The 24,226-nt window shown below is 49.4% G+C and overlaps 4 protein-coding genes across 6 annotated transcripts in view; 2 read left to right on the top strand and 2 right to left on the bottom strand.

Moving 5' to 3' along the window:
- The window catches only part of LOC6598986 (ubiquitin-conjugating enzyme E2 D2), a 174,360-nt gene that overhangs the window by 145,621 nt on the left and 4,513 nt on the right, over positions 1–24,226 (top strand). The window lies entirely within an intron of this gene.
- LOC6598994 lies at positions 4,364–5,590 on the bottom strand. Its single transcript, XM_002023995.2, has 3 exons — positions 5,295–5,590; positions 4,630–5,207; positions 4,364–4,557 (listed from the first exon to the last, which is right to left on the bottom strand). Exons 1-3 carry the CDS (start codon positions 5,458–5,460, stop codon positions 4,426–4,428), a joined length of 876 nt encoding a protein of 291 aa, XP_002024031.1. The 5' UTR covers positions 5,461–5,590; the 3' UTR covers positions 4,364–4,425.
- Positions 6,594–7,288, top strand: LOC6598995. 2 transcript variants are annotated; one of them, XM_002023996.2, is made up of 3 exons: positions 6,594–6,761; positions 6,820–6,960; positions 7,029–7,288. In XM_002023996.2, exons 2-3 carry the CDS (start codon positions 6,844–6,846, stop codon positions 7,236–7,238), a joined length of 327 nt encoding a protein of 108 aa, XP_002024032.1. In that variant the 5' UTR covers positions 6,594–6,761; positions 6,820–6,843; the 3' UTR covers positions 7,239–7,288. The 2 variants fall into 2 exon arrangements, with proteins under 2 accessions (XP_002024032.1, XP_026847961.1); XM_026992160.1 differs by having other exon boundaries at positions 6,594–6,769.
- Positions 11,967–12,661, bottom strand: LOC113566467. Of its 2 annotated transcripts, none has more exons than XM_026992162.1 (3): positions 12,486–12,661; positions 12,295–12,435; positions 11,967–12,226 (listed from the first exon to the last, which is right to left on the bottom strand). In XM_026992162.1, exons 2-3 carry the CDS (start codon positions 12,409–12,411, stop codon positions 12,017–12,019), a joined length of 327 nt encoding a protein of 108 aa, XP_026847963.1. In that variant the 5' UTR covers positions 12,412–12,435; positions 12,486–12,661; the 3' UTR covers positions 11,967–12,016. The 2 variants fall into 2 exon arrangements, with proteins under 2 accessions (XP_026847963.1, XP_026847962.1); XM_026992161.1 differs by having other exon boundaries at positions 12,494–12,661.

Here is a 24,226-nt window from a genome sequence, read left to right as displayed (position 1 = left end):
CCTGTACAAGGCAGAACGATACATTGAAGCAATTAAAACAAGCGATAGTTGCAAAATGAAACAGGATAGAAATAACAACACTAAAAAACTTTCCGAACTCAATGCACAGCGGGCTGCAAAAGCTTCAGGAGCATAAGTTTAACTCCATTAATTATTAAAAGAGTACATATTCCCATAAACTTGTTCCTTGGAAATTTTTTTCATACAAAATATTTTTTGCTGTTATACCCATTTTCTATGTGAAAAATGTACAATTATTTTTTTTTGTTATTAAAAAAATTGATATTGAATTTCTTTATGCCTTTTTGTTTTGTACTTATTAACAGCTACCCAAATAAAAATATAAAATAAATCAAGAAAACACGTGTTGAAAAAAAACGTCATTCAAAGCAATGCACATATAGCCATTTTACTAAGTTTGGTGCCCCCTTATGTACCCAGAGTGGGATTAGAGGAGGATTAATTGCGGGCAATTTCTGGAGCAAATCGTGTCGCGTTGTTTGGGGTTGAGCTCCTTCAAAAGGATCGACCGATTCGTATGAACTAGTCTATAATTTCCCTTACTTTTTCTGCCATGAAATGCCTTCAAAGTATTCCTTCGGAATGTGCTGGGTTCTAAGGGCTCTAGGCCGGGCCCATGAACCCGTCGATGGGCAGCTTCGACATCCCCATGGATGTCCACTGCTCACATTTCCCTCTTGGATTAATTTATGTAAACCTTCCAATTTTCCAAACTAGAAAACCTCCGGGGGCAAGCAGCAGCAGCAGCAGCAGCCCCGAAGTAATTGTGTCGATTCCTCTGGCCAAGTGAGGCTCCTCTTCCCGTCTAACGCCCATCGTCCGTTGTCGCGATTCACTTCCGCAGGAGTCCGAGTCCGAGTCCGAGTCCAGGTCCGGGTCCAGGGCCCAGTACTGCGTTCAGTTCAGTTCTGTATTAAAACAAAATAGGTATTTTCCGTACACGAATAAACTTTATGGCGCCATTGCAGCAAAATGTCGTCCTCGCCGCCGTTGGTCCTGACCTAATAAACTGGATATTACGGATTTCAAGTGAGTGCCACTGGCAGTGGCAGTGGCAGTGGCAGGGCACGAAAGAGGCACTGGCTGTGGCTGTGGCAGTGGCAGTGGCAAGAGATCTCCGGGTCCCTTGCTCTGGTCGAGTCCTCATTACAGGCGAATTCGCGTTGCCTTTCCGCTTATTAACATAATGAAGAATGAAGTGGAAGTAGAAGTGGAAGTGGAAGTGGAAGCAGAGACAAAAGTGGAAGAGGGACGAAGGACGAAGGACGAGGGACGAGAGCGCTGGGGGTCATGAGGGACAACGACAACTCGGCCAAAATGAGCATCGCGGGCAGCCAAGCAAGAACCGGGAAAATCTGTCAAATAAACCAAAGCCAGCCAACCCGAAGAGGAGCGCACTGGCTGCTCTGGCTGCTCTGGCAATATTTCTAGTCATTATGCTAATAAATTCACACAACAGCTTTGCAGGGCCCCATCTAACTCTCCCTCTGCCTCTGCCTCCAGGGTGCGGGTCCCTCCTTGGCGGAGGGCACTGGTCACAGATTTCAAGTGTCTCCATCGTTCAGGGTCTCGGGCGGGAATATATTTACTGCATAGAAGCATATATATACAGAAGCACGAGTGAATTTAGATGCTACCTGTAATCAAATGGTGTCGGTGTCTGGCCCTGCTGAAGAACGAGTTCGCAGACTTCCTGTCCACACACGGCTTCAGTATCGACTGGCAGCTCCTTCTTCTATGCGCAACCAAAACGGATTTCTTCTGCAGGCGAGCGCCTACTCCTGGCCGATAATCCCTCCCTGAAGTGTCCAAGCTCTGCCCTGCGCCTCCGCCCTCGCCCTCGCCCTCGACGATCTATATCACGTGCTCCAGGAACTCCAGTGCCTCGAGCCACAGTCCCTTCACCTGGCTGACGATCCCAGAAGTGTCGAAGTCGTCTTCCGCCGTCATGCCCAGCCCGATGAGGATCAAGGCTCCCAGCAGCACTGCGACGACTGTGGCTATGGTCAGTCCTTGGAAGAATTTCCACTTCCGGGTGGCGCGTAGCTTCTGGCGAAAGGCCCGGCAGTGTGTTCTTTGCAAGACGCCGCGCGTCCTGGGATCCTCCTCGAGGCGGCCGACCTCGTTTGCCGGCCAGGAGCGTCCTTTCTTTGGCATGGCTTTCGGAGTGAGAAACTTTTCAAAATTTAAGACTATTTAGGAAATATTTGTGCGGAACTGGCTATGACTGAACTATGACTGAAATACGAATAGATATTTCTGGACGTACAGCCTGCTTTTGTGGAAAACTTTGCATTTATAAAAGTTGAAGGGTTTTTCCAAGGACTACTAGGGGCTCGGGTGAGGGTCGGCTGGCGCCAGGCGGAGACCGGGCGGAAGCCTAGAGTCGGCCTGTAGGAGGTGCTTCCTGTAGGCCATCAGTCAGTCGGTCAGTCAATCCATCCATCAGTCGCATCACTCATCTGAACAGCTTCCTGAATCGAAAACTGTACTACTTCCCGTCCCGTCTTTCGGGCCCAAAACCAATCACAAAAGGGCATTTAGCTGGACAAACTTCCGAGCAGCAGAGAACGGTTCAGGGAACTGCTCCAATTCTGACCAAATATTGGGGAATCTTAAATCTTAAATATGCTTTGGCATCTCTGGCCTTTCCACGCAATCAAAATCAAAAGCAAAAGCAAAAAGCAAAAAGCAATGATTACAACAAAAGTAGATGAAAGTCAAGTCCCGGTCATGGCCGTGTAATACATTCGGAGGCTGTGACGGAACTGGGACGAGCTTTAGACGGCCACTGAACTGTCATAAATAAAACGAATTTATCCTGCCGCCTGCCCGGGCAATCTGTGACTTATAATCAGCGCTGTCGATGGGCCCAATCAAGTGCCGAGTGACGAGATTGGATGCCTGGATGCCTGGATGCCCGGATGGTGTACGGTGTACGGTGTACGCCTTCGCCTTGAGCCTGCGGGAAGGAGGAGAGTTCACTGGAGAGTGAACAGCGGGCATGGCATTGATGCTTCCTTGCTGTGCCCTCCCCTCTGAAAATATTGATACCTTGTTATCCTGGCTGTTGTGCTGTGACTCGAGAGCGAGTTTCACCTGGCAGGAAAATCGTTAAAAATATAATCTAATGGCCCACATTTTCGTTTGCTGGCCTAAAACATGAAATCAGTGTCGGGTGGTGCCCAGATTCGCATGTAAATTGATCGATTATGGGGGGGGCGGAGGAGTAGTGGGAGTGGGAGTGGGTGTGGGCTGCTGCACCATCTGGCCGTCGGATGAGTCAGTCGATCTGTGCCCCACATGTTTTCACTCAGGGCGCAATCACTTCTATGTCGCGCATCGACTGGGGTGGCTCTGGCTCTGGCTCTGGCTCTGCCTTTGCCCCATCTTCAGCTGCCTCTGCCTCAGCCTCTGCTGCTGCTTCTAAATTCGAGTGTATGCTGAACATGTGCGAGGCCATTGGAGGATGCCCTTTTAATGATGCATTTCGACTTAAATTTAGTGGCAAAACATTGTTGAACGCATTAAGCAATTATGCTGCAGCCCCGACACAGAGATAAATGGGAAAATGGTAAAAGACGCCCGCTCAGCACCCGAATCGAGTTTTGAGTTTCGAGTTTTCTCGAGAGCACAATATTCATTCCTCCCCCCCCCACCACAAATTTGATGCTCATCTGTTCTGGTGGGATTCTGGGGCTCTGGCAAGGGGAGTCGTAGCGCTCCATGTTGCATGGTGTGCGTTGCATTGTTGCAGGCACTTATCTGCACCACTAAAATGGGTCATTGTTCCCCCGGAACCCGCTCAATGGACTTGTTCCCAGGCAAAGCCCCACTAATGGATCGTGTGCACATACCGTTCCTATCGATGGACTACTGTCAAGTGGATATTGCCCTGCTACGAGCACTGTGAAGTGAGGCATCAATGAGATCATCAGGAGAACAGACATGCAGACAGATTGGATGCGTTTTGATGGCAAATTCTTCCACCTGAACGTTAACCCCTCCCCAACCCCTCCCCTTGTATGTGTGTGTATGTATATTATTCTACTGAATGCGTTTCTATGATTAACTTTCGTTGATGAAATATTTTCGTTTCGGCTGTCGGCACTTGTACAATGCCTTCGCTCTCTCGTGGGGCTTCTGTTCGTCGCCGGGAATGGAATCCACTCCGTTCCATTTACCAATTTTGGTATGTCGTGGCTGTCGCTTCGCTTGCTTTTGGGGGGCCTCAAGGCTCAAGGCTCAAGCCTCAAACCATCCATGGCACGAATCCATCACGAATCCATCGAGTCCATGAATATTTGCCTTAATTCGAGAAATACGTTATCCTTGGGTGTCCTCACACTTTATTAAACGAAATGTGCACAACTATTAGAAAATTTTCGAAGGGGTATTAAATATTTAATTGAGATCAATCAGTGCCATAAGTTCAGAGAGCTCCACACTGTCCACTTGCTTGAAATGCTCCAGCTTATTGTAAATCAAGGACAACCGTTCGGGATTCTCGGAGAGCATTATCACGCACTTCAGAGTCTAAGAGATGGATTTAAGTTGATTATTTATGCTTGTACCTGTATCTGTATCTGTATCTGTAAGTACACTTACCTTAAGCACTGCATCGCTGACAGTTTGATTTTCAATGTTTTCTCGAAGGAAAGGTTGGTTGGTCTCTTCGTTTTGTTCTACTCCCAAATGGTTCAGGAATTTTTTGACTGACATCGTTTTTCCGATGAACTCATCAAGATGGATTTGCTCCTTTAGTACCATGAACTGTGCCCCCTTGATAAGGTGCTCCCCAAAAAAGGGGATGTACATTTTCGGATCATTCGAAAATTTGAGAGCAAGTAAAAAATGGTAGCTAAGCTGACCATTGCCGGGCCCAGTGACATCAATTGAATAAAGGTCTATGTCCCCCTTTTCCGATTCAGCACTGAGAGTGAAGACCTTGCCACTCTGGCAAGTGACCTCACCAATGCCGCCAACAGCTCTTTTCAGGTCGGTGTCAAACAAAGATCTCAACCTCTCTGGCACTAGATATGCATTTTTAACAGCTGGATGGCGTAGATTCCGGCGAGCCCTCAGCTTATAAAGGGCTGAGGCTGTGTTTTCCCACAGTTTATTCGGATAAATCGGGAATGGCATTGTCACCTGAATCCATGTCTGATACTTCTTCTTTTGAATATCTATGGGATATACATATTACAAAGCATATATGTATATAAAGGATATAAAGCATAAATGCATGTGCTTTTTTTCTCTATTATACTTACTGGTTTCCTTCAAATGGGACAGTGTCCCCTTGAAAATGGAGTTTGTATCGTGGAAGGCTTGATATATCTTCTGGGTAATTTCTTCCTCCTCCTTCAACCAAGACTCCTCTAAATTGGGTATTTTGTCTAATAGCTTATCAAACGCCTCCGTGAATTTGATCGACATTTCGACAATTTTCTCTCTTCCGCTTTTCTTTTTTTTCAATAAGGAATGTCTGCGGCGTCAGCTGACACTTTAGGGATGGGATGTATGTCAGTTGTTCAACAATAGTATCGGAAGGTGTATCGCAAGTGAAGCTGAAACAATATCATATAATCGATTGCCATTCCGATTGCACCTATTACAAAATTCTCGTATACAAAGAATCCTCCCACTCGATTGGGATTCGATTCAGTTTAAGCTCAAGAGCCCCCTTTCCATTTCCTTCTCACCCCCTTTTCATTTGAGATATACCGAATCGCGAGACATGCGCTTCGTTCACACCAAAATTATATATAATTCTCCTCTCTGCCTATCGCGAAAGGATTAACCTGTCATTCCATGTAAATTGAGATAATGCGAAATTGTTTACTAAAATACTCATACCACCCAGTCGCCTATCCACCTTCGATAGTGTACCCATCCATTGTCTCACACTCCATTCACTCCGAGCATTGCCCCGAGCAATCGAATAATCGAGCGTTAAAATAAATGTATTCAAATTGGAACACAATTAATGTTCATAATTAAGACTTGAAAATCGGTATTTCGTTTATTTATGATGCGATTGCAGCCCTGGGCGTGTAAGTGTGGTTATCCAACACTGAATTTTTAGCACTCCCACTCTCCATCCCTAGATTTCGACGTCACTTGACGGAAGCTCACCAATACCAACGCAACGAAACGAAAAAAACCAAATTGGTAAAAATCAAGTGAAAATTATCATAGAAAAACTATATTCTCCCCTTGCTCGGTTCATAATGGCGAGTGGCGTCCCTCGCGATTACTTTTGCGAGTGAAATCTTCGACCAGCAAAGGGGCATCAACAATCAAGACGTAGTCACGCTCGGTTGCGCCTCTGGGCAGCCTCCTGGGGATCTGCGGTGGGCAGCTACCGGGAGAGCATGGCCTGGGACCAAACCGGGATCGATGACGACGAAGCCAGGCCCCGGGAGGGAAGGGAAGCCAACGAACGATGCTGTTTGGGGAATACAGCCGAAATTCTTGGCGATCTGAGGCCAGGCGATGGTGTGACCAGGCTGGACTGCTCTGACAGACCCGGGGAGAGGATCTCACATGTTCTCGCACAGCGGGTCCAGCGTGCAAAGACAGTGCCTGGCACAAACAGCTATGTAAGCAACTAGGTGCTAGGTGCGTCATCAAGTCAGGCAATGTTTTGTACTTCTCCCGGAAGCTGATGGCACCCTTGGCGCACTGTTTCTGGATCAAAGAGTCACCTTGACACGCTTGGAAAATGGCTTGGCCGAGTATAAAAGTAGATATATAAAGATGTAAAGCTCTTTGACAGTGTACATTTTAACACAGATGATCCTGCCGTGATCAGATCCCATGGATAAGATGAATTCGGACTTATGTGAAGGTATGCCCAGCCAGAGCCAAAGCATGCATGTAGGTCAGGATACAATCGTGGAGCTAGCCACCGAATATGAGGCTGCACCGAAGCAGGTGGGTCCTAAAATCAGAGATTATCCAAAAGAGTGTCTAAAATAACATTTGTGTTTCTTCTCTTTCAGGTCTCCAAAGAGGATGTGCCGTTTTCCATGCGTTCTTTGTTCCAGAAACAGCTCGTCAATGCTGTCAATGAAACATCGATACCCTCCCGTCCACTGCCAAAGGATGAGACGTACGCCAAGGGTGTACCGGGAGCTGCGCTAAACATTAACTACCTACCTGTCCTTGCTCGCTGGACCCGCCCTGTGAGAACTGTGAGATCCTATTCATAGGTCTGTGAGATCAGTCCAGCCTGGTCACACTATCGACTGGCCTCAGTCGATTATCGCTAATAATTTCGGCTGAATTCGCCAAACAGCATCGTTCGTTGGCTTCCCTTCCCTCCCGGGGGGGCGCCTCCGAACGGGGCTACGTCTTGATTGTTGATGCCCCTTTGCCCACACCAATGGATGGGTGTGCGTAATCACGAGGGACGCCAGTTGCCATTGTGTGTATAGTTGGTGGTACATACTATAGTGTAGTATAGTTTTTCACTTGATTTTTACCAATTCACCAATAAAAATATTCATAATTGGTAGTAATTGGCTGGCAGCTTGGTCTTGGCTTCCTTTGCGACGTCTTCCTGGGACGTCTTGGATTGGACTTCGGTTAAGCTTCGTCCTTGGGCCTGGGCTCGTCTTGTCCTCACGTACGCACCTCCTGTTTGTGGATTCTGTGGGCCAAAGAAGTGAAACATAGCTCTAGCATCTTACCTCCTCGAACCAGGACTTCTGGAAAGGAGTGAGTGAGTGAATGACCTCGGAGCCATTCTTGACGAGCTCCTGAGGATTCCAACTATAGTTGGCGCAGGCAATGCGGAACTTCCTCAAGAATTTGAAGGCTTTGTTGGTGTCGAAATATCAGATCGTCAAAAAGGAACAAATCGTTTTGCAGAGGCCGCCCGTCGCAGCGCCCGACGACACCTCCTGACTCATTTTCTGTCTCTCTCGCACGCCCTCGTCGTCGTTCAATGCTAGGGCCGTCTGCCGGAGGAGAGCCATACTGACTAAGTATCGGGTATAAATGTGCGGTCGCAGCAGCAGTTCACAACGTTCCCCCTCGCTTTCGGGAGGGGGTCTAGACGGGGGGGTCTCCCAGAAACTGGAATTTTTGCACCATTCGGAAGCATTTGATGGCTGGCCTACTTTCGTGGGCCTGTAAGAGGCCCGATATTCCGCTCATCATGCATCATGAATCATATGGAAAATAGATCACACTATTTGCAAGCTCCATTTCTAAAAATCTGATCCATGAAGAAGTCTATCACTGATTCCTGCTCTAGCTGTGCGGCTGATCCTGGTCATGCCGATATCCCACGATGTTCGGAGCAGGACGAGGTACCGAAGAGAAACCTGACCTCCTGACCTTCTGACCTGCCTGGGCATCGTAGAACTCTTATGTTACTCCTCCGATTAGGCCTCTTTATTTTTATACCCGATACTCAAAATGAGTATTGGGGTATATTAGATTTGTGGTAAAAGTGGATGTGTGTAACGTCCAGAAGGAATCGTTTCCGACCCCATAAAGTATATATATTCTTGATCAGCATCAATAGCCGAGTCGATTGAGCCATGTCTGTCTGTCCGTCTGTCCGTCTGTCCGTCTGTCCGTCCGTCCGTCTGTCCGTCTGTCCGTCTGTCCGTCTGTCCGTCCCCTTCAGCGCCTAATGCTCAAAGACTATAAGAGCTAGAGCAACGATGTTTTGGATCCAGACTTCTGTGATATGTCACTGCTCCAAAAATATTTCAAAACTTTGCCCCGCCCACTTCCGCCCCCACAAAGGGCGAAAATCTGTGGCATCCACAATTTCGACGATACGAGAAAACTAAAAACGCAGAATCGTAGAAGATGACTATATCTTACAGAGTGCAAAATCTGAACCAGATCGTATAATTATTACAGCCAGAATCACGAAAACAATTTCACTCTTTCTCGCTCTGTCTCACTCTAACACACAGGTTTCATGGTCGGTTTTGCCAATTGCAAAATATGAGTTCAAGGATCTCAGAACCTATAAAAGCCAGAGCAACCAAATTTGGTATCCACACTCCTGTGATATCGGACCTTGACCGTTTCCTGTCCAAATTTCGCCACACCCCCTTCCGCCCCCGCAAAGGACGAAAATCTGAGGCAACCACAAATCTCAGAGACTATTAAGGATAAAATAACCAAATTTGGTACACACACTCCTTTAAGATGTCACTATAAAACGTATATCTCAGAATTTCGCCCCACCCCCATCCGCCCCCACAAAGGACGAAAATCTGTTGCATCCACAATATTGCAGATTCGAGAAAACTAAAAACGCAGAATCATAGATAATGACCATATCTATTAGATTGCTGAATCTGGATCAGATCAGATCATTTTTATAGCCAAAAGGAACAAATCAATTTGCAGTGGCTACGCAGCGCCCGACGTCACGCTCAGACTGATTTTCTGTCTCTCTCGCACGCACTCTTTGTCGTGTCGTTTAATATTAGCGTCTGCCGGAGGAGAGCCATACTGACTTAGTATCGGGTATAACTGTAGAGTTGCGGTGTCCGCAGCAACTCACAACGTTCCCCCTCGTTTTTGATGCACACTTACATACCCTGTGGTGTCGACCGCAGAGACTGGACTGGCGAAACTGGTTCTTCGGCTTCTTCGGGTTCTTCGGCTTCGGGCACTACCGGAGTTACACGCCACATACACGGGCCTCCGTGGTGCGGTGCGGTGCCCCTCCAAGAGGAGGGACCCTTGGTCCGTTGCGTTGTTTACGTTTAGCGTGGATTCCTCCATTCCAAGCTGTTTGTTTTGGTTCCGAAAGGTCGGGTTGGGCTGGGCTAGAAAAAAAAAACCACAAAAACAAAAAACTGGATGCTCTCGTTTGTTCTTGGGCTCAAGATTTTCGGCTTTGTGTTTGGTTTCTGCTCCCTCCCCGCTCTTCCACCCAGCCGCTTACTCTATGCAGAAAAGGGTCTTCATCTCTCTATGGCTTATATTTTCAAGTTGTATTTATTTGTGTTTTTGTTTTTTAACCCATTTATGGTCTGTGCGGGGTACTCAAGGGGGTATCTTGGATTCGGGAGTCGCGGAAGGCCTCTTAGAGCTCGCTCAATCATTGAATCACACCAACGAAAGTGTCCAGTGTCCACCTTGCCACCTCTGTTGCTCCGTATATCCACATACTAGATCACATTTCAGGAGAAAACCCCCAATGTTCCCGCCCCAAGGGCTGGCTGCTTCCTCCCACGGTCCCAGACGAGCGGGCGGGCCTCCACTCCTCCGGACTAACCGCCGTCGCGGGAGCTGCAAAACAGAAATAATAAACGCCAGCAAGTGTCGTAAAAACAAATTAACAGCGTACAGGCAAACACTTGCCACTGCCACTGCCACTGCCACTGGCACTGGCACTGCAACTGCCGACAACAGCAGCAGCCCCTACTTTTAAAATGAGTAAACATTATTTTAATTTATAGCATAGCATGGCGCGCCCCACAGCTCTAATCCGCGGAACAGCATCGGCCATCCACTCGACTCCCCACCGACAGGCCGTGTTATACCCGATACTCAAAATGAATATTGGGGTATATTAGACCGACCCCATAAAGTATATATATTCTTGATCAGCATCAATAGCCGTGTCGTTTAATATTAGCACCGTCGGGTATAACTGTAGAGTTGCGGTGTCCGCAGCAACTCACAACGTTCCCCCTCGTTTTTGATTAGAATAATGTACATACGCACACATACAAGGGGAGGGGTTGGGGAGTTGTTAACGTTCAGGTGGAAGAATTTGCCATCAAAACGCATCCAATCTGTCTGCATGTCTGTTCTCCTGATGATCTCATTGATGCCTCACTTCACAGTGCTCGTAGCAGGGCAATATCCACTTGACAGTAGTCCATCGATAGGAACGGTATGTGCACACGATCCATTAGTGGGGCTTTGCCTGGGAACAAGTCCATTGAGCGGGTTCCGGGGGAACAATGACCCATTTTAGTGGTGCAGATAAGTGCCTGCAACAATGCAACGTACACCATGCAACATGGAGCGCTACGACTCCCCTATTTTCCTTATGATTCATGATGCATGATGAGCGGAATATCGGGCCTCTTACAGGCCGACGAAAGTAGGCACCGAATGGTGCAAAAATTCCAGTTTCTGGGAGACCCCCCCGTCTAGACCCCCTCCCGAAAGCGAGGGGGAACGTTGTGAACTGCTGCTGCGACCGCACATTTATACCCGATACTTAGTCAGTATGGCTCTCCTCCGGCAGACGGCCCTAGCATTGAACGACGACGAGGGCGTGCGAGAGAGACAGAAAATGAGTCAGGAGGTGTCGTCGGGCGCTGCGACGGGCGGCCTCTGCAAAACGATTTGTTCCTTTTTGACGATCTGATATTTCGACACCAACAAAGCCTTCAAATTCTTGAGGAAGTTCCGCATTGCCTGCGCCAACTATAGTTGGAATCCTCAGGAGCTCGTCAAGAATGGCTCCGAGGTCATTCACTCACTCACTCCTTTCCAGAAGTCCTGGTTCGAGGAGGTAAGATGCTAGAGCTATGTTTCACTTCTTTGGCCCACAGAATCCACAAACAGGAGGTGCGTACGTGAGGACAAGACGAGCCCAGGCCCAAGGACGAAGCTTAACCGAAGTCCAATCCAAGACGTCCCAGGAAGACGTCGCAAAGGAAGCCAAGACCAAGCTGCCAGCCAATTACTACCAATTATGAATATTTTTATTGGTGAATTGGTAAAAATCAAGTGAAAAACTATACTACACTATAGTATGTACCACCAACTATACACACAATGGCAACTGGCGTCCCTCGTGATTACGCACACCCATCCATTGGTGTGGGCAAAGGGGCATCAACAATCAAGACGTAGCCCCGTTCGGAGGCGCCCCCCCGGGAGGGAAGGGAAGCCAACGAACGATGCTGTTTGGCGAATTCAGCCGAAATTATTAGCGATAATCGACTGAGGCCAGTCGATAGTGTGACCAGGCTGGACTGATCTCACAGACCTATGAATAGGATCTCACAGTTCTCACAGGGCGGGTCCAGCGAGCAAGGACAGGTAGGTAGTTAATGTTTAGCGCAGCTCCCGGTACACCCTTGGCGTACGTCTCATCCTTTGGCAGTGGACGGGAGGGTATCGATGTTTCATTGACAGCATTGACGAGCTGTTTCTGGAACAAAGAACGCATGGAAAACGGCACATCCTCTTTGGAGACCTGAAAGAGAAGAAACACAAATGTTATTTTAGACACTCTTTTGGATAATCTCTGATTTTAGGACCCACCTGCTTCGGTGCAGCCTCATATTCGGTGGCTAGCTCCACGATTGTATCCTGACCTACATGCATGCTTTGGCTCTGGCTGGGCATACCTTCACATAAGTCCGAATTCATCTTATCCATGGGATCTGATCACGGCAGGATCATCTGTGTTAAAATGTACACTGTCAAAGAGCTTTACATCTTTATATATCTACTTTTATACTCGGCCAAGCCATTTTCCAAGCGTGTCAAGGTGACTCTTTGATCCAGAAACAGTGCGCCAAGGGTGCCATCAGCTTCCGGGAGAAGTACAAAACATTGCCTGACTTGATGACGCACCTAGCACCTAGTTGCTTACATAGCTGTTTGTGCCAGGCACTGTCTTTGCACGCTGGACCCGCTGTGCGAGAACATGTGAGATCCTCTCCCCGGGTCTGTCAGAGCAGTCCAGCCTGGTCACACCATCGCCTGGCCTCAGATCGCCAAGAATTTCGGCTGTATTCCCCAAACAGCATCGTTCGTTGGCTTCCCTTCCCTCCCGGGGCCTGGCTTCGTCGTCATCGATCCCGGTTTGGTCCCAGGCCATGCTCTCCCGGTAGCTGCCCACCGCAGATCCCCAGGAGGCTGCCCAGAGGCGCAACCGAGCGTGACTACGTCTTGATTGTTGATGCCCCTTTGCTGGTCGAAGATTTCACTCGCAAAAGTAATCGCGAGGGACGCCACTCGCCATTATGAACCGAGCAAGGGGAGAATATAGTTTTTCTATGATAATTTTCACTTGATTTTTACCAATTTGGTTTTTTTCGTTTCGTTGCGTTGGTATTGGTGAGCTTCCGTCAAGTGACGTCGAAATCTAGGGATGGAGAGTGGGAGTGCTAAAAATTCAGTGTTGGATAACCACACTTACACGCCCAGGGCTGCAATCGCATCATAAATAAACGAAATACCGATTTTCAAGTCTTAATTATGAACATTAATTGTGTTCCAATTTGAATACATTTATTTTAACGCTCGATTATTCGATTGCTCGGGGCAATGCTCGGAGTGAATGGAGTGTGAGACAATGGATGGGTACACTATCGAAGGTGGATAGGCGACTGGGTGGTATGAGTATTTTAGTAAACAATTTCGCATTATCTCAATTTACATGGAATGACAGGTTAATCCTTTCGCGATAGGCAGAGAGGAGAATTATATATAATTTTGGTGTGAACGAAGCGCATGTCTCGCGATTCGGTATATCTCAAATGAAAAGGGGGTGAGAAGGAAATGGAAAGGGGGCTCTTGAGCTTAAACTGAATCGAATCCCAATCGAGTGGGAGGATTCTTTGTATACGAGAATTTTGTAATAGGTGCAATCGGAATGGCAATCGATTATATGATATTGTTTCAGCTTCACTTGCGATACACCTTCCGATACTATTGTTGAACAACTGACATACATCCCATCCCTAAAGTGTCAGCTGACGCCGCAGACATTCCTTATTGAAAAAAAAGAAAAGCGGAAGAGAGAAAATTGTCGAAATGTCGATCAAATTCACGGAGGCGTTTGATAAGCTATTAGACAAAATACCCAATTTAGAGGAGTCTTGGTTGAAGGAGGAGGAAGAAATTACCCAGAAGATATATCAAGCCTTCCACGATACAAACTCCATTTTCAAGGGGACACTGTCCCATTTGAAGGAAACCAGTAAGTATAATAGAGAAAAAAAGCACATGCATTTATGCTTTATATCCTTTATATACATATATGCTTTGTAATATGTATATCCCATAGATATTCAAAAGAAGAAGTATCAGACATGGATTCAGGTGACAATGCCATTCCCGATTTATCCGAATAAACTGTGGGAAAACACAGCCTCAGCCCTTTATAAGCTGAGGGCTCGCCGGAATCTACGCCATCCAGCTGTTAAAAATGCATATCTAGTGCCAGAGAGGTTGAGATCTTTGTTTGACACCGACCTGAAAAGAGCTGTTGGCGGCATTGGTGAGGTCACTTGCCAGAGTGGCAAGGTCTTCACTCTCAGTGCTGAATCGGAAAAGGGGGACATAGACCTTTATTCAATTGATGTCACTGGGCCCGGCAATGGTCAGCTTAGCTACCATTTTTTACTTGCTCTCAAATTTTCGAATGATCCGAAAATGTACATCCCCTTTTTTGGGGAGCACCTTATCAAGGGGGCACAGTTCATGGTACTAAAGGAGCAAATCCATCTTGATGAGTTCATCGGAAAAACGATGTCAGTCAAAAAATTCCTGAACCATTTGGGAGTAGAACAAAACGAAGAGACCAACCAACCTTTCCTTCGAGAAAACATTGAAAATCAAACTGTCAGCGATGCAGTGCTTAAGGTAAGTGTACTTACAGATACAGATACAGATACAGGTACAAGCATAAATAATCAACTTAAATCCATCTCTTAGACTCTGAAGTGCGTGATAATGCTCTCCGAGAATCCCGAACGGTTGTCCTTGATTTACAATAAGCTGGAGCATTTCAAGCAAGTGGACAGTGTGGAGCTCTCTGAACTTATGGCACTGATTGATCTCAATTAAATATTTAATACCCCTTCGAAAATTTTCTAATAGTTGTGCACATTTCGTTTAATAAAGTGTGAGGACACCCAAGGATAACGTATTTCTCGAATTAAGGCAAATATTCATGGACTCGATGGATTCGTGATGGATTCGTGCCATGGATGGTTTGAGGCTTGAGGCTTGAGGCTTGAGCCTTGAGGCCCCCCAAAAGCAAGCGAAGCGACAGCCACGACATACCAAAATTGGTAAATGGAACGGAGTGGATTCCATTCCCGGCGACGAACAGAAGCCCCACGAGAGAGCGAAGGCATTGTACAAGTGCCGACAGCCGAGACGAAAATATTTCATCAACGAAAGTTAATCATAGAAACGCATTCAGTAGATTTTCGCCGGGAAGCCGAAGCCGACGCCGACGACGACGACGACGATGACGCCGACGCTGAAACAGAAGCGGAAGCCCCACAGTGTCATCGGGCTGAAAGAATGGGGTGGGGTTGGTCGGGGTGGGGTGTTGTAAGATGGGCGCTCTCTTACTTTGTCAGCTGTGTGTTTTTTAAACAATTGAACAGAACAGCTCACAACGCCGATTGGAAGGCGTCCGGGGTGCGTTAATTGAATTAATTGTGGCGAGTCGTCACTGGCCTGCTCTACCAACAGGGGGGGAGGCTCTACCGCCCAAGGGCGGTGGCATCTCTTGCAGGCATTGGCCAAGGAGATGGATGGTTCAATTAGGTGTCTTCGTGTCGCCGATCTGCTCGAATGTGCTCTATGAAATGCATTGCAATGACAGCTCCGATGTCGATGTCGATGTCGATGCCGCATAAATTAATCACAAACTAATTAAATGCGTTCAATTGAAGCTGAAGCTGAAGCCGCCGAGTATCCGTGTACACTGGCAATCGAGTTCTATCGAGTGGCCACAAATGCGCTTTCAAGTTTTGGGCCATTTCGATGCTGTGTCCAGGTCTAGGCTCTAGACTATAGAACGATGCCTCGGAGATCCTCCTGCCAGATGTGGTTCTGTTGATGCCTTTACCTAGTAGGTAGCTTTTGCTGCTCCTCCTCCTCCGCATACATTTGTTTGCCCAAAATGTTTGCCTGTTGGACTTTACACTCGTTATTTGTATGCTCTACTGAAGAACGGGAGTAGAGTGGAGTGGAGTGGAAATTTTCCATAAATGTTTCTCTTGCAAAAACCCCTTTCCGCCTTACCAACAATTATAACAGCTGACTCAGCAGCTGACTGACTGGCGATCCCAGACGATCCCAGACGAAACCAAAGCCCAACTTCAGCTCCAGCTCCAACTCCAGGCCCCTGGCTATGGCTATGGCTATGGCTCTGCCGAACCGAACCGAACCCATCCAAATGTCTCTGCCTCCATTCCCCCCAAGCCCCCCCTGGCCCTAGCCTACCCCAGCTGGGTAAAAGTCGCTTTTGAGGGCCAACAAACTCTTACCCTGGGCAGAGCTGTTGTTGTCGCTTGTGTCATGTCATGTCGAGAGTACCCGCATAATGACACACATATAGCCAGAGAGACAGAGGGAGAGGGAGAGGGAGAGGGGATGGATAATTACCGCTGAACCCAAGCGGACCGCAGCAGAGCTCAGAGCGATCTCCGCTTGACAGCTGACGCTGGTACCGAGAGCGTTGACTGATTTATGAAGACACTTTTGCAAGTCGCCCAACTTGATTTTTCACGAAACCGTTACACCGGCTCCCATAGTGTGGCACGGCCCGGCCGCCACCGGCGATTGGATGCCCTAACTATGGCCCCAGCCCGTTGCTGGGCCACGATACGAGTGGTGTGGATACTGTACGGAGAGAGCACATCACACCCACTTCTCCCCCGCTTCTCCGGCGGAAAGGGCATCTGCTGTTCGTTGTGGCACCTTTGGGGCGGTGGGGCGGAGGGGCGGAGGGGCTTCTGTGGCTCGGTTCGGTTCGGTTCGAGGTTCCCTCAATTTTGTCTATTACACGAATCCGAATTGAAGTGTCTTGTACTGTCTTTCGAGCTGGGCTGTGTTTGTTGCCAAGCGCCCAAATGACTGGCTGTCTGACTGGCCGACTGGCTGACTATCTGGCAGGCAGGCAGGCAGGCAGCAGGTTTGTCTTGTCTTTTCTTGTCTTGCCTTGGTCTGGCCCGGTCTGTCCGCTCGGCTGACTGGCTGGCTGGCTGGCTGGCTGGCTGCCTGGCTTGGCTTGGCTTGGTTTGGTAATCATGATCGCATGATCTTCCAGCTGCTTTTGCAGAGAGCTCTAGCTCTGGCTCTGGCCCAGTTGCTGGCTCCGGCTCTGGGTCTGGCACTGGCACTGGCTCTGGTTTGTGTGGCGGGGTTAATCGCCAGCGTAATGGTAATGGTCGTGTTTGTTGCGCCAAATCAGCTGATTGCTGATGCCTGATAATGATGAGTAAGCGCTTTCGATGCATGAACCCCACCATGCCTCTCCACACACTTTTCTGTATCTGGTGTATCTTCGTCTCCCCACCGACAGATTCGCTGTCTATCGGGGGGGGGTAGTCCTCCCGAACAGATCACAGATCAGTGTCCAGTGTGGGGAAGTGCATAGAACATGGAAGAATACCTCCCATTGTGGACCCAAATTCTGTCTATGGCGAAGACCTATCTGGGCATGCAATGCGGATAATTATTTCGGCATAAGCCGCACACAAGACGCATAAATAAGAGCACTGCACCCATTTATCAGAACAGAAGGCCCACCGCTTTGCCGTGGAGCCCGTTGTGTCTTTCTGTCGGGTTGTTGGCGGAGTCCCTCTCGGGGATTGGCTGCCCTGTGACACCATGTGCCAGAGATACAATGCAAAACGCACACGTTTTCGGCTTTGGATCCAACAGATACTCAAAGTGGACAGCATCGAGGACAGCCCCAGCCCCTGCCACTGCCCCTGCCACTGACGGTGGGGTGGGGGGCTGGGTACAGTGCCACAGAGGCACTGGCCACTGGCTACTGGCTACTGGGACACTGGCAATTGCAATGCAATGCAAAGCGAAACGAATTGCAGCCAGCGGCTTTTGTAGTTCATGAACGGCCAGCGAACCCCGAACAAGTACGCGCTGATAATACTCGCAAGGGGGCGGAGAGGGGGGGGGGGGGGGACCAGACACCATGCACCGGTAACTTTTTGGAGCTGCGCCTAGGATTTGAATCGGCCGTTCGGTCACGTAAGCAGCGATTCGGCCAGGCCACTGCTTTGTGGCAAGTTGGGATTGGGATTGGGGCTGGGGTTGCTGCGGCTTACATAAGCCACCGTTTGGTATTGGCAACGCGGAAGATACGACTGCGAGTCGCTTTTCGGGAGCAAGTGTTGGGGCCTCAGTCGTCAATCGAGGCTCGGGGCGGGCAGGGGGCACAGGAGCATCAATCAGAAAAAGGATCAACGAACAACGAAAGCGACTTCCAATCCCCCCCCAAATGTTGGGAATGCCTGGAAGTAGAGACCTCCACGAACGGAATGGAGTCGGAAATGGTTTCTTCTGGTTTCCACAAGGAAACCCCCTGCGAGGGGGATCCCTGCGAGCATACTGCATCTATTTGCTGGAACTATTTCGAATTCGTATTGGGGTGAGGGGAGGGGAGGGGAGGGGACTGTGCGCCAGCGGAAAGTGGAGCAAACGGTTTCCTTTATGGATGAGTATATAAAATTTTACGAACCATTTATGGCCATGGCTGAGAAAAGGCAAGCGAAATGAAATCAAAGAAAACCAGAGAGAGAGAGAAAATGTTGAAGCGGAATAATAATAATGGAATGACAGCACAGAGCCATACACTGGCCATACACTGACTGTTCCAGCTGCCGGAAAGCCAGCCAGCACTTGCAAAATTATTATTATGATTGCCACACAGCTCCAGCATGAGGCAGCAGCTCCAGCCCCAGCTCCAGCCCCAGCAGCAGCTCCAGCTCCTTTGCTCCAGCCAGAAACTGCAGCTCAGCGGAAAGTGGCCCATGCATCCCATCCCATCCCATCCCAGCCATAGAACTGGCATCGGGCATCGGGCATTGGGCATTGGGTCAGCATAAAGAATCACACGCTGAGTGCGTCGATGCCCCCCGCCCCGAGGAGAGTCAGGAGCCGCTACAATCATTTGAAACGAATGAAATAAATTGGAGGCTGCTGCCATCGAAATCGCACACATATTAACGGAGAGAGCCGGCCACAAAGTCAGCGGCGACCAAATGGAAAAGCGAACGATGTCATTGTGCTTACTCAGCTTCAGCTTCTGCTTCTGCCTTTGATTTAAGTGGTGGGGAGGGGAGTGGGGAGTGAAGAGGAGGCAGTGAGGGAGGGAATGGAGTGGCTAGATATGTATCTAATGCGATAATACCTAAAATAATAAGAGATGTACGGATAAAAGATAATCTGGGACACATGGATAATATTTGAAAGTGCTTCAAAGTACAGTGGAAGCATCCACAAAGCCTCTCCTTCTGATCGATTGCTCCAGACCCCGAATCCCCCCCTGAGTCCCCCTCAAAGTGCACCGAATGGGTCGCGGCTCAAATAAATTAAAGAAATGCAACAAGCCGACATTGTTGGCCGACTCTGGTGGCGACTCTGTGGCCAAGTCGCAAGTCGCATGAGGAGACAAAATAAATTAAAGACTCGCCGACAACGGGGACGCTGGCGAACAGGACGTCGACAACGGCAACGGCGACCACATGAAACGCCAATCGGCTCGAGCCCAGGCAGGCAGGCAGGCAGGCAGGCAAAGAGATACTTACTTTGAGAAATTAATGGCACGGCCAGGCAATTGATTTAAGGCGAGCGCGAGAGCGAGAGCTGTAGCTGTAGCTGTAGCTGGAGCCCAGCAGCAGCAGCAGATACACACCACTGACCAAAACACAGACCCCAGACCAGATCCGAGTAGACCTGGGCAGACCTGAGACCGGGAGGAGGAGCAGAGTAGAGCTCCAAACGGGTGATAGATACTGAGGCGCAGATAGCGAACATCAGCAGTCAAGAGATACGCGTCTCTGCACTGTGTTCTCGGTGCCGATGCCGATGCCAGTGCCGGTGCCGGTGCTGGGAAGCTGCTGTCTGTCAGAGAAGGGAAAGCTGCTGCCGTGCACATCCGTATCCATGAGATACCCAAGCTATTTAGTCGCACAAAATGTTTCTAATCTGTGCCGCCAATAAATACGACTACTCGTACATCCCGAGAGCTACTGTCATTCCCGTTCCCGTTCCCGTGCCCGTTCCCGTGCCCGCATTCCCATTCCCATTTTCATGGCCGTTTGCCATTCCCATTCTGATCACATCGCAGCTCCAACTCCATCCCAGTCACCGTCACCGTCCCTCTCTCTCTCTCTCTCTTTCAGTCTCGGTTCGTGTTGGCTAGATTAAATTTCAATTAACACCGTAGATACTCGTACTCCGGCAACCGACACACGCACAACTATGGCAGACAAGGCAGACGAGGCAGACATGGCAGCCAAGAGGCGCAGTCCGCGTATCAGTTCTTCAATTAGATTTCGCATTAATTAAACGAACACACGGCAGTCGTCGAAGACAGCAACACGAAACGACGATGACGACGTTGCTGTCGCTGATAATCACGTTGGAAGGAATCTCGAATCGAAATTAGTAGCATCTCCTCTTCCTACGCAGTGCACGCGGAGCCTCCGCTAACAACTGAATCTGGATCTGCTACATCTGTCTCGCTCTCGCTCTCTCTCGCTCTTCTCCCACCAACACCGACCGTTACATGCCGCTTCCCGCCGCCAGGGGGCACTCACGGCACTCGCGAAGAGTGAGCACTTCCAAGGGAAAACTGAATACCAAACTATCCCATCTTTTTTCTGGGTTATCTTGATTCCATATTCGATGAACATCCCTCTTCGATGGCGTATTATCTGTTGATAATAACTGTAAGTGGCCCAATCGGACGAAACAATCTTCAAGCACTGGCCACTGGCCACTGGCAGGGCAAACAAAGGGGGGGGGGGGGGGGGGGGGGGGATACAACTGGCACGCCCCCGTGCATAACTCAGCCCCTGCCCCAGCGGCTCAGGGCCGGTCATTAGTTGTTTTTTGCTTTAAATTTGTGCGGGGACAACTCTGCTACGTGGTCTACGATAAGTATCTTTCCCGCGTGGTCACCCCGAACGGGTGACAGCTCCGCCGCTGCGGTGTGTACTTCCGGCCAGCACACACACACACACTGGCGCACGCACCGGGCATAATTTATATAGCATACTTATTGGCCGTGCCGTGCATTCTGCGACGAGCAGCAACACCCTGACCCCCAGCCACAGCCCCAGCCCCATCCCCAGCCCCAGTCGGGCGATCCGACCTGGCATTGTCATTAGAGCATAAAAACCGAAACGAGGATGGCCGTGGGTGGTGCGGGAAAGAGGTGGAAAACGGAAAAAGGAAAAAACGAAAATCGTTAAATTAACATGACAAATGACAAAAGGAGCGATAAAGGCTCCATGCATGCATGGAGGAATGGGCGTGGGGTGGTGGCGGTGGGTTGCGGTGGGTTGCGGGGTGGTGCAGCGACTCGAAATGGCAGTCAACACTATAATAAATCCGTAAATATAATGGCTAAGGATACTTTGGTAATTGGGCGAGCTTATGCTTAACGGCGCTTTAATTTATGCCCAGGGCCCACGGCCCACGGCCCAGAGCTCACAACCCCCACTGTGCATCGTGGGACGGGTATTAGCCGCTATCCACATAGCCACAGGCACGGGCTCAGGCACAGGCACAGGTCTAGCTATAAAATGTCGCGGTCGCCATCACTAGTTTACGATTATGACTGTGTCTGTGTCTGTGTCTGTGCCGGGCCTGTGTGTGTGTGTGTGTGCTCAGTGGGGCCTTCGAGTGGGCATGGGGCATGAGGCATGGCGTGTACGCTAAATTTTAACGGGTTTGTACATATAAAAATACCAGCATGGTCATACCCCGACCACGGCCCCGGCACAGTGGAACAGACTGACCGCAGAGTAGCCATAGAGAGCAGCGATCATCACTTTCGGATGAGCGAAAATCCCAGGAAAACACGCTGCAGGGCCATGCCAAATCTGTGGAGATCTACCGTGCTTTCTGGTGCCCCAATGACCACTGTAGCCTCTGTGGGGGCTCTGCGCGGGGCGTCGCATAGCCGTTGTCGATGGCCATGGCGATGGCGGAAGCGGAAGTTGGAACACATTTTGTTGTTGTTGGCTGTTTTTGGTGTTTTTTGGCTGTTTGCTGTTCTCTGTTTGGTGGGGCACTCGTGTTTTTATTGCAATATTTGCCGCTGCGCGTTTTATGATTATTTTGCATATCGTTAAATTGAATGTACGAAAAATGTTTACGTCCCTTCGGACTCTTTATAGCATTCCTCTTTTTCGGGGGTCTCTAATATCGCCAGCTAATTCGAGCCGAGAACTTTAAAGTCCTTCCCACACACACGCACACATTTTCCCTTATCTCGAATCAATTAAAAGTCAACCACCAGCCGAAAAACTCATTAACTTGGTCAAGTGGGGGGCTCCCCCTTCGCCTTGGCAGCACCGTTTCCACATTGTTCTGTTTGAGTGGCGGCAATTAAATGGGAGACGATTGCTTTATTACCTCCGCCCCCCCACCCCCACCTGGCCGCCTGGCCGGAGCCCTGCAGCATGCAGCATGCGGCAAGCGGCAGCGTCCAGTCCTCCGTCGGAGGGTAAGTGTGCTTAGTAGTTTCGTGTTCATACATAAATTATGTTAATACCATTCCAACGAGAGAGTAACTAGCCATAAAAACACTAAAATACGGAAAGGTGAGCGAACAGGACCAACAGGTTGTGGTGGAGGGAGGCGGGGGGGAGGCACCACTGCTTTACGAGGTCATTAAAAGGTCCCAGGTACAGACCCATAAAACCCATGAGCAAAATGAAGTCCCCTGCCCGGGGACACGGCGACCTGGAGACACTTTAGACTTGCAACACTTGAGGACGATGGCCAGGATGTCCAGGATGTCCAGCACGGACTCGAATCGATGCGTGGAATTAGTCATCTTGCATGATTGATATCCTTGTTAGCGGCGAGCGTCAAATTAAAGCCTCAAAAAGTTCACTTTAATGCATTTAAATGGCTTTTATTTCAGGGAGCACGCACCAGCACACTCCGCCCCACAGCCCTCCAGCACACTCCGCCCCACAGCCCTCCAGCACACTCCGCCCAACAGCCGATACCTTCATCAATCATTTCCTGTGAAAGCAAACACTGTCACACCGGGGTCCTGTGGGGGTCCTCTGGGGCTCGGGTCGCGACTGCAGTGGATTAGGCAACAGCAAAGGACGGAGATGGAGACGGTGACGGTGACGGTGACGGCGTCGGAGACGGAGTGACAGACAGCTTCGTCGTAGTCGTCGTCGTCGTCGTCGTCGTCGTCGTCGTCATCCTTTCCGGGTTAACAAATGAATTTCGCGCGTTTTCTCGGGGTTTGCCGGGGACTTGAAAAGATTTCAACGGATTGAGCAGCAGTGGGGGGTGGGGGGTGGGGGGTGGGCCATGACTTTTACCCCACGTGAGTCCCCCCGGCCCCGCCGTACTCCGTCCTGTATTCGTTTCCGTCGAACTGTGAAAAGGCACCGAAGCACAAAAATAATAACAAATCCTGGCCAAAAGGGGGGGGGGGGGGGGGGGGATGGGTGGAAAACTGAGGTGCACTCGTAGTGCGGGCACAGGATAATGTGAGCTGGAATGTGGAATGTGGAATGTTTTCCCATTTAATGAGCGTAATAATCAGAGAGAAACATGCGGAAGGACTCTCCACCGATTCCGCTGATTGATTTCACCCCAAACCCCACCCCCATCCCCATCCCCACAGCGATCCAATCCGCACAGACAGTACTTCCTTAGGGGTTAACTCTTTCTTTCGCTGAATCAAAGGAAAGCCAGCTCCCTCTCGATTATTGGTTTCGTTTAACTCTCGAAACTCCCAGGCCTTCCCTTCGACCCTTCGGGAGGGCATTGCAGAGTCCTGCAGAAAAGTAAAGTAAACTTGCTGCGTGTTATTTATGGAAAGGTTAATCTTCCCTTCCTGGTCTCCACTCTGAACCACTCATGTGATGGTGCTGCTGCTGCGCCATAGATAAATAAGAATAATGTGCGATCCAGGGTCCCGAGGAGGAAGCCTCCATAATGACCATGAAAGAACAGTTTATGGTTAAATAGAGGCGCAGCGGCAAAACTCCATTTTCTAGACACTAGACACAGCGGCAGCCATTCCCGGTCTCCTGCCCCCCTCGCATCCGCACAGCTGGAGACCCTCTCGGTCTGGTTATGCAAAGTAATGCAAAATTGGCGACGGCCAGCAGCAGCAGCAGCGGTTCCATTGCAAGTGGTCCACTTACACACACCAGTCACGCACAGTGGGGCAAAAGCCGTGGAAAGAGCAACAGGAACGATCCAAAAAAGGAGC

The sequence above is a fragment of the Drosophila persimilis genome, unplaced genomic scaffold, assembly GCF_003286085.1.
Source record: "Drosophila persimilis strain 14011-0111.01,24,50 unplaced genomic scaffold, DperRS2 tig00000700-arrow-arrow-pilon, whole genome shotgun sequence".
Taxonomy (NCBI): Eukaryota; Metazoa; Arthropoda; class Insecta; order Diptera; family Drosophilidae; genus Drosophila; species Drosophila persimilis.
Note: the sequence above shows the minus strand (reverse complement) of the source record. Positions and strands in the feature narration are given on the sequence as shown.